At 54.5% G+C, this 10,008-nt stretch overlaps 1 protein-coding gene across 1 annotated transcript; it reads left to right on the top strand.

Moving 5' to 3' along the window:
• Positions 1-672: 672 nt before the first annotated feature.
• Positions 673-6,772, top strand: HLX (H2.0 like homeobox). Its single transcript, XM_003807174.6, has 4 exons — positions 673-2,154; positions 2,899-3,078; positions 3,871-4,055; positions 5,908-6,772. The coding sequence occupies exons 1-4, from the start codon at positions 1,548-1,550 to the stop codon at positions 6,415-6,417; spliced, it is 1,482 nt and encodes a 493-aa protein (XP_003807222.3). The 5' UTR covers positions 673-1,547; the 3' UTR covers positions 6,418-6,772.
• The last annotated feature ends 3,236 nt before the right edge of the window (positions 6,773-10,008 follow it).

Below are 10,008 nucleotides of genomic sequence, written 5' to 3'. Positions count from 1 at the left end.
TCATTCTGACTATAATTTAAAAGAGAAGAAATTCTTAAAATAGAGATGTCGATGTTGCACAAAACCTCCACCACCACTACCCTGCGTTCTAAAGACCCAAGGCACGAATGGAAGACGTTGACCACCACGCAGCTCCTCCTGCAACCAGGCCCAAGGGGTTCCTGGGGAAGCTGTCACAGAATTGAAAGCAGTATTGAACCCCACGGAAATCTGCTCTTGTGGGCACTTGCAAAACAACGAACCCCACGTGATCCGGAGATGTGGTGGAGGAGCGAGGCTAACATTTCCTACAACCTCCTGCAAAGGATGGAAGCGCGTGCCGCTCTCCCGGGTTTCGGGAGGCAGCCTGTTTTGTAGCCTCTGAGGCTCCGGGGAAAGGTTTGGCTGCGTCTAAGAGAGACGTTTGGAGCCATCCGTCTTATTTTGTTTGAAAAGTCACTCGTTCAAGTTGTCACTGTGTGACAGCTCAGAATAAAACCAATTTGCGGCCGCCCCTCCTTCTCGCTTCCCGGAGGATCTCCTGGGAGGCACGAGGCGGACGCGGTGCTGAGTTGGGCCGGGACTCAGGGCGGCAACATTTGGGCAAGGGCCCAGGAAAGATGAGGGGCTTTGCCGAGGACACGGACTCCTGGAATAAAAGCAGAATGAGGTCAAGAGAAGGGAAGCAAAGGGGCCAAAGCGCGCTCCGCTCTCCACCGGGAGGCGGGCTTTGCAGAGCCCTAAAGAGTGAGATTACCGTCCCTTCCCCACGCCCCCAACTCGCCCCGGGTGACAAGCGCTTCAGGAAAGCTCCTGTGATCAACCCTCCTTGCCCCGTGGTGGTTCGGAGCTGCAGAAGTTAGAAGAGAGTCAGAGCCCTCCGGAGCGGCTGCCTGGCCCCTACGCAGAGTAGCAAGAAGCACTGCGATGTGCGCTACTAAGCCCACGCGGCCGCAGCAAAAACTTTGGCGTGGCCGGGGCGTGGCTAGGGTCCGGCCAGGCCCCCTCGTTCCTAATTCCCCTCCACTCCCCGCTCCCATTGGTCACGAGGATGACCAATGAGCGCTCGGATCGAGGTCCTACCCCGGGCCTGACTCGAAAGCTCCTGCCAAAACTTTGGGAGTTTTTAGAGACGAGTTTTTTTTTTTTTTCTATTACTTTTTTCCCCCCCTAACTAACGGATTATTATTGTTGTTGTTTTAAATTTAGCTCTTAGGGCTTAGCTATTTGGGTTTTCTTGCGGTGTCCGGCTCCCGTCTCCCTGGCTCCCCCGCCCGCCCTGCGGCCCCAGCGCCCCTCGCTCTCCTCCAGCCCGCGAGGAGTGCGGGCGCCGCGCCGCCTTTAAAGCGAGGCCAGGGAGCGAGGCGGTGACCGGCCGAGATCCGGCCCTCGCCTCCTCCCTCGGTGGCGCTAGGGCTCCCGGCCTCTCTTCCTCAGTGCGGGCGGAGAAGCGAAAGCGGATCGTCCTCGGCTGCCGCCGCCTTCTCCGGGACCCGCGCGCCCCTCCCCGCGCGCCCACCCACCCAGTCCGGCTGGACTGCGGCAGCCGCGCGGCTCACCCCGGCAGGATGTTCGCAGCCGGGCTGGCTCCCTTCTACGCCTCCAACTTCAGCCTCTGGTCGGCCGCTTACTGCTCCTCGGCCGGCCCAGGCGGCTGCTCCTTCCCCTTGGACCCCGCCGCCGTCAAAAAGCCCTCCTTCTGCATCGCAGACATTCTGCACGCCGGCGTGGGGGATCTGGGGGCGGCCCCGGAGGGCCTGGCAGGGGCCTCGGCCGCCGCCCTCACCGCGCACTTGGGCTCGGTTCACCCGCACGCCTCTTTCCAAGCGGCGGCCAGATCCCCGCTTCGACCCACCCCAGTGGTGGCGCCCTCCGAAGTCCCGGCTGGCTTCCCGCAGCGGCTGTCTCCGCTCTCAGCCGCCTACCACCACCATCACCCGCAACAACAACAGCAGCAGCAACAGCCGCAGCAGCAACAGCCGCCGCAGCAACAGCCTCCGCCTCCGCCCCGGGCTGGCGCCCTGCAGCCCCCGGCCTCGGGGACGCGAGTGGTTCCGAACCCCCACTACAGTGGCTCTGCCCCGGCCCCCTCCAGCAAAGACCTCAAATTTGGAATTGACCGCATTTTATCTGCAGAATTTGACCCAAAAGTCAAAGAAGGCAACACGCTGAGAGGTAGGTCTTGGGCGGGAGGCTGCAGGCCTCTGACCACTGACCCACTCCCCGGACTCCGGGCTGGCTTGGGGTGCCTTTGAGTGTTTTTACAATTAAGGACAAATCGGTAAAACGGGAGAGAAGAAAACGAATTGTAAGAAAACTACAAAACATTAGGTCTAAAACTCACCTGTTCTATGTAAAACAAACAAAAAATGACTCCAGGGATTCTTTAAAAACACGTCTTAGAATCAATATTTATAAAAGTGGTTGGCGTAATTATCTGCTAACATGACTTTGATCTCTTTAATAATGTATCTAGAGACAGAATTATATTTTCTGACAGCTAAAGCATTTTTGGGAAACACTTTCGCACTTATCTGATTTCTAGTAAAAATTTCACCCAGGAAATGTAAATAATAAACAAAACCGCCTAGATGAGCGGGCAGAGTGGGGCCACCTTGGGGCGGAGGTTTTGCGTCTGTGGCGTTCTTGGAAGACACGTGAAAGTGAGGCCGTAAGCCGATTTATGTAAAGCCTTTACTTACTATATACATGCATGTGGACGTGAGGGACACACAGGAACTTTTCGTGCGTCGCTCCTTGGCAACTGTTGGGAGAGAGAGGTTTCAGCGCCGAGACGGGTTCTCTCTTGACTTCGCTCAATAAAAGTGAATCCAGGGCAAGGGGAAGGGGAGGAACAAATCAGCGGAGAGTGTGAGTGTGCCCGAGATGTAACCTGCTATCCTTTTCCCTTGTCCCCAGATCTCACTTCCCTGCTAACCGGTGGGCGGCCCGCCGGGGTGCACCTCTCAGGCCTGCAGCCCTCGGCCGGCCAGTTCTTCGCATCTCTAGATCCCATTAACGAGGCTTCTGCCATCCTGAGTCCCTTAAACTCGAACCCAAGAAATTCAGTTCAGCATCAGTTCCAAGACACGTTTCCAGGTACGGAAAAACTCCAGAGTACTGCCTAACGGGCGAGCCGACTAACAGTCAGAAATCTCAGGACTGACGCCTCCAGGGCTGCCACGGTGTCGCAATCTCACAATTGGGGCGGGAGGCTACGGAGTCAGGAGAGAGAAACCGAAAGATTTCTCAGCGAGCTAGCGCTCGCTTCGGATGGTTCCCCTTGAAAAGGGGTAGAGGCGCCTGGAGATCCCAGAAAGTGTGTGCGTGGACGGTGGGGTGGGGGGCTTTCTCGAAGTCTTTTCGCCCCAGAGGGCTTGAAAAATGCAGCATCAATGTTGCTTATTAGCATATACACATTTTGGGATGACCTCAAACACTTGTGCTTGGCGAGTTTATGTCTGGCTGCCTGGACACATGCGGGAATAAACACACACACACACACACACACACACACACACACACACACACACACACACACGAGATAATTCAATTCAGGGCTGTCATCATTCAGGCCCAAGGGACATTTTTGTCTACTCTTCGTAGGCCTGATGGCCACGCATGAGGTTTATGTTTTTCTCTTGGAATTAAAGGACAAGCCGCCAGGCTTCTCCACTCCACGCTCGCTTTAGGTCTTCCGACTGTCGTGTAAAATTCCTCCTTAGAGGGGCCATTCGGTGTATGCGCGAAGGGCTTTCTGAATGAGGGTGGAATCGACAGTTAACACGAAACAGTTTCAAGCCTTACGGGGACCCCCAGGCTGGCAGGTCAAGGACTGGACACTGAACGGCCCTCTTGTCTTTCTTCCCTCTGGCTCCCGTTCTGCGGCAGGTCCCTATGCTGTGCTCACGAAGGACACCATGCCGCAGACGTACAAAAGGAAGCGTTCATGGTCGCGCGCTGTGTTCTCCAACCTGCAGAGGAAAGGCCTGGAGAAAAGGTTTGAGATTCAGAAGTACGTGACCAAGCCGGACCGAAAGCAGCTGGCGGCGATGCTGGGCCTCACGGACGCACAGGTAAGGCAGTTCTGGCTCCAGCGCACAGCGCCCTCGGGCGGGCAGCAGCGCACGGCCTAGTCTGGTAGGTCCCCTCCATCCCGGCCGACTGGCCTCCTGCGGTGCAAACGCAAGATCTTGACTTTCAAGAGGCTTTGTGGACTACGCAACTTGAGGCAGGAGAAGAGGAGGGTGGAGATGGGGTGAGGGAGAAGGACCGAGAGAAGAGCTCATCCCCAAGATGTGTGTCAACAAGCACTGCATGTTTATTTTGGCCAACAGGCTAAAGAACCACGGAGAAAGCAAAAGGGCCGCTGGAAATAACACTGATATACTCAACTGTAGTGCAATTCGCTGTAGGAGGCAGTTTATTTCAGAAAAGATAAAAACCCAAAGGCAAGAGATTGTTGTTGGGGTTTTTTCCCTCTCACCCTCCCTCCTTCCTCCTCCTCCTGCTGCTTCTGCTGGATTGTGAAATCCCCAGTTGTGAGGAAGTGAAAATATAATTTCAAACGGAATTAGTTAGCTCCAGGAGGGCAGGGAGTCCGCTTGGAGCGGCCACACATTACAAGGCTTAGGCTCTGAAGAAAATCTGAAGGAAGGGGAGAGGTGAGGGAAAGAAAGAAAGAAAAATGATTCTCTTAGAATACCCAAGAGCATTTCAGCAGGTTCTGCCTATTTGAATTTTTTCAAGACAATAGGAAATGTATTGTGGCTGAATTAATTTTATTCTTTTTCTTAAATTTAAGAACTGGGCTTCCCCACCCCCCACCACCCGAGCTTTGACTGTGGAAGAGTCACTCTTGTGCACCCCATAGCACTGGCTCTGGCTCTGGGGTGCTGATTTTCCCCAGCAGGTCAGAAGCCAGAGGCAGGCTTCTTTTTCTTAGCTCCTTGGTCCCCAAATTGCTGTCTCTGTTTCTTTCTGACCTCCATTACACAACTCTTCTCCCCAGTACACACACACACACACACACACACACACACACACACTGGAGGAGCCCAGCCGTTTTCCACCAGCTGTGGATGTTATTTTTAAAAGGGAAGCTGGAACTTGTGTGAATGCGTTGGGTCCCCCAGGGGATCGTATATATCTGTATAGATTCTCTGCCCCATCTCTATCCCCTTCCTTAATTTTGCACACATTTAATTCCATTGTTTTCTGAGCCCCCAGGAGAATTTGTTTATCCTTAACAGGGGCAAGGTCCTTATCAGCTCTTGCGTACAAACACACCAAAGAAATGCTGTCTTACTGAAAGCCCAACAATGCCCCCACCCTACTGTGATTAACAGTTTAAAACCCCTTTCCCTTTCTGCTTCCCATGTTTCCTTTTTTGAAAAAAGTATTGCTTTTGTAGGGACTTGCTTTGGGTAGTGGCAGTAGAGGAGAGGGCCAACTTAGAGCAGGAATTCTTAACACTGGCACACCAAACCCTTGACATTGTAAGCAATATCTTGGGCATATGTGTATTTTTCTGGGCTAGGAGTCCATAACTTTAATCAGATTCTCATGGGGGTCCTGACAGAAAAAAAATACATGGATTTAGAGTAGAGAGAGAGTATGTTGGGGGTCGGGTGCAGGAATCTGCCTTTCCAACAGTCACTCAGGTCATTTTAGTCCTGGGGCCTGAGGGTTGCATTTTGAAAACGGTCTTAGTGGGTTCCCTAGGCCAGGATTCCTGGCTTCTTGTGTTCCCCTGGGCTGCCCCTTGGCTCCTGCGCCTACCACAGTGCCTGGTCCTTGGTAGAGTCGCCAAGTAAGCGTTGCTTTTTCACTCAGGGAGGTGGCTTGAGGGTGCACGCGAGTCGGATAGGAGCAAACCTGGGTCTCATCTCGGTGTCTCTTCTTGTCTCCCCGTGTGGCGCGGCGCAGGTGAAGGTGTGGTTCCAGAACCGGCGGATGAAGTGGCGGCACTCCAAGGAGGCCCAGGCCCAAAAGGACAAGGACAAGGAGGCTGGCGAGAAGCCATCAGGTGGAGCCCCGGCTGCGGATGGCGAGCAGGACGAGAGGAGCCCCAGCCGCTCTGAAGGCGAGGCTGAGAGCGAGAGCAGCGACTCCGAGTCCCTGGACATGGCCCCCAGCGACACGGAGCGGACTGAGGGGAGTGAGCGTTCTCTGCACCAAACAACAGTTATTAAGGCCCCTGTCACTGGCGCTCTCATTACCGCCAGCAGTGCTGGGAGTGGTGGGAGCAGCGGCGGCGGCGGCAATAGTTTCAGCTTCAGCAGCGCCAGCAGTCTTAGTAGCAGCAGCACCAGTGCGGGTTGCGCCAGCAGCCTTGGCGGCGGCGGCGCCTCGGAGCTTCTCCCTGCAACACAGCCCACAGCCAGCAGCGCTCCCAAAAGCCCCGAGCCAGCCCAAGGCGCGCTTGGCTGCTTATAGACTGTACTAGGGCGGAGGGGATCCGGGCCTTGCGTGCAGCCTCCAAACCATGGGCTGGGTTTTGTGCTTACTGTATGTTGGCGACTTGATAGGGCAGGAGACGCAGCGTGGAGCCTACCTCCCGACATTCACGCTTCGCCCCACGCTGCTCCGACTGGCTGCAGCGGACACTGCCCAAAGCAGAGGGGAGTCTCAGTGTCCTGCTAGCCAGCCGAACACTTCTCTCCGGGAGCAGGCTGGTTCGACTGTGAGGTGTTTGACTAAACTGTTTCTCTGACTCGCCCCAGAGGTCGTGGCTCAAAGGCACTTAGGACGCCTTAAATTTGTAAATAAAATGTTTACTACGGTTTGTAAAGGCCGCTTGGCTTTGCTGGGGGTTGTTAAGGCCAGAGATCTACAACCGGACCTTAGTCCCGGGGACACTGTAGAATGCAGCAGCTGAAGGTGGGGGGGCTGGAGTTTCAGGGGAAGTGGCTCAACCTCAGAGCCATCTTGTTACAGACATCAGAGATGGGCGTCTGGGTTTAGAGGCTTCTAATTAAGAGATTTCTAGCGCCAACTGCCACTGAAAGTGCCCTCTGAGACCCTGAGTAGCCTGAGAGTGGAGCAGGCCATAGAAACTGTTAGGCCAGTGCAACAGATGGTTTCCCCATTCACAGTATGGACGAAATGAGTTCCTAGAGTACTCAGAGTTGGAATGGGGAAGGCAGTGATGCCAGGCGGGGTCAATCTAGGCACAGCTGTAATCACTATGTGGACACAAAGCGCTGGCCCAGAGCCCTGCACAAACTTTTCCTTGTTCCGGGAGGGGGTAGAGGACAGGTTTGCAATGTTGCTGAGGAAAGGACAGACATGACACAGTGGTTAGAGCTGGAAGCTTGGGTCTTAGAGTGCCAGGGCCCTGGTTGTAAACATGCCAAACAAAGGGGTGACTTCTTCAAGGTTAAGCAGAGGCACGGCCCAGATCAGAACTTGGACTTCCTGGCCTACATGTGGCCACGGATAGAACTATGAAGTTGCATCCTCCATTCCCTCATCCACGCAAAAATTTTCCTTTGCAATTTGGCCACTGGAGGTGCCTAGATGAGCTCTTTCTCCCCAAAGCTGCTGAGAATTCGTGAGGCAGTTTCCCCATCCCACTGCAGCTGGAAAATATGTAGTAAACCTTGACACTGCTACTAGGATGGGCAATTCAAAGATTTTTTGTTTGTTTATTTCTTTTAAAGGTGAAAAGTTAAACCTCTCTCCAAGACCTGTCCTCCTGCTTGTAACTGTGAAATGTCTGGAGTTGCTAAAAGCTCTTTGGGGGGATTTTATAGCAAATAGATTTCTTTGGGAAATCCTGATCAGTCTCAGTGCCAATCTCTTCGGCACTGAGCAAGTGAAGGACACAAGGTCTCTGGCAGACCCAGCATCCAGGCGGGGTGGCCAGTTCTCAGAATGAGTTGAGGAGAGGTGCTGAAGTCAGAGAGCCTAGGACACACCTCAGTCCCTTGGCCAGAGTGGGAAAGTTCTCAGCGGTCCTCTGTCTTGCTTATCTCCTCCACTTTTAGACATTCCCCTGGAGCTCATTCCAGGATCTCTGTTCTCGACTTTTCCATCCAGGGGTGAAGTAGAGGCAGCAGATTGAGCCTTCTTACACTTGCATAGCCAGATACAAGATACAGATAACAAGTCCCAAAGCTAACACATGGATGCAAAGATGATCATTTCCTGACCCAGCCAACCCCCTAAGTCCCCAAATCGAGATGATTCAAAATCAGTGAGAATGGAGTAGGGGCAGAATGACCAGAGTTGTACAATTTAGTCAAGAGAAAAGAAAGAGCATACCACAAGGGACCCCATCTTCAATAGGAACATGAACTAGCTGTTATCCCTAATTGTGTCGCAAGAGTTTCCAGGCCAGGGCAGCCTCCCCACCTGGCCTGGGTGCGGGCCAGGGCTGGGATAGTTCTTCAAGCCTTCCACAGGCTCTGCTGCCAAACTTCAGGATTCCCTCTGTACCTCAGTTTTGTCTGCATTATCGATATAAATTTCCCCTGACCCCACATATTGAAATTCTGGAAGCAGGATATCCCAAGCACATCGAATTTTGAGGCGCTTCAATCCAGCTCTGGCGTTAAGGAGAATAACGCGTCGGCACACACACTTAGCTGAGGAGCGGAGTCTAGGGAAGAAAGTTGGGGAGGGTGGTTTATACAAACCGCACTTTCCCCTGCTCCTCACCTGGCCTGGAGGTTTCCGCCACCGCCAAACCCAGACCGTAGGTCCACGCCCTGGCCCCGGGGCTTTGAACGTGAAGAAAATCATCATCGGGGAATGTCATGATGTGATTTCAGGTAGAATTCTGCCTTATTTAGGCCACCTTTCGCCAGGCCAGGGGGCACGGCAGAGCTGGGGGGCTCAGGGATGAAGTGAGCCGGGGAGGTGAGCACCTGAGGGCGGGAGTCAGAAGGACGAATACCACCCTAGTGCTCGCAGGAGGCGCCCCTGCTTCCGCCACCCCCACCCCCAGTTCCTAGTCAGTTATCACGTGAAGTTCTTGCGGGGCTTTACCCTAGCAGTGGAGTTCTTCCACATTTCATCAGAATCGGAATATCACAAGCCCCGGAAAAGTTACAGTTCATCTGGAAGAAGGGTAGCCACAGGTGGCCAGGAGGAAAGGCTAAAATTTGGCCGGATAGTCCCATCCCAGGGCTGCTCTCTCGACCCCGGGTACTGAGGTCTTCTTGGCAGCGCAAAATGCTAGCAAAGGCGGCCAAGCAGCTCGAAATTCTTCAACCAGGACCTAGAGTTTTCAGACCCGGAAGAGAAGGCCCAGCGCGGACCGTGCGGGGCGCTAGAACCGCTCAGGGTTAAGCTTGGAGCAGGAGAGAGCGCGCGGGCCCCGGAGCAGAGCAGAGCAGAACAGAGCCGCGGCCCCCGCCCCTCCTGCACACAACCCGAGACTCCAGCCAGCGATTGCTCTTTGAGCAAAGCTTTGCCTAGCCCGCCGAAGTCCCCGCGGCGCGGAGCCCCCCGAAAAAGGCTACCAAGGTGCACAGAGGCTCACAGAGGGATGGTGACCACGGTGCGTTTCCCTTGGGGCGGGGGTAGGGACTCAATACCCATCCCCCATCCCCTCCAACGTGGACGCACACAGACCTGCAGATTCATATAGACACACGAGAGACAGGCAGTCTACTGGCTATTTCAGCACTTTGTGGGTAAAACCACGCGAATAAATTTCCCCGTTCTCCTCCATATGGCAAAGCAGAGAGGAGCCTCTGCCGCCTTATTCAGCCTGTGTGGGTGGGTAGGGCGCTTGTTTCCACAGAGAATTTGCCTAGCGCCAAGTTCCGCGGACTAAACCACTGAAGGCTGGCGCCGCGTTTCTCTCCCTTTTGCCCGCTTCAGTCGAGAGTGGGCATAGACATCCATGCGAGCAGTGTGTCTCCCTCGCCTTCCTGTGCCCACCCCCCAGCCCGAGGCCAAAGTCGTCAGCCCCCGGGGCAGGTCCAGGCGAGGTCCTGCTTCCAAGGGAGGCTCAGGTCATTATACCAGCCAGGGAGATTTCCCGCTTCTCTCCCTCTACTCCCTGCAAAGAGTCGT

The sequence above is a fragment of the Pan paniscus genome, chromosome 1 (genome assembly GCF_029289425.2).
Source record: "Pan paniscus chromosome 1, NHGRI_mPanPan1-v2.0_pri, whole genome shotgun sequence".
NCBI lineage: Eukaryota > Metazoa > Chordata > Mammalia > Primates > Hominidae > Pan > Pan paniscus.
This window is presented reverse-complemented; position numbering and strand designations above follow the sequence as displayed.

Bases quoted from the DNA above. Each gene is read 5' to 3' on its own strand.
- HLX (XM_003807174.6), top strand. From the start codon at position 1,548: ATGTTCGCAGCCGGGCTGGCTCCCTTCTACGCCTCCAACTTCAGCCTC. The intron at 2,155-2,898 runs GTAGGTCTTGGG...CCTTGTCCCCAG, and splicing joins AGAAGGCAACACGCTGAGAG to ATCTCACTTCCCTGCTAACC. The intron at 3,079-3,870 runs GTACGGAAAAAC...GTTCTGCGGCAG, and splicing joins GTTCCAAGACACGTTTCCAG to GTCCCTATGCTGTGCTCACG.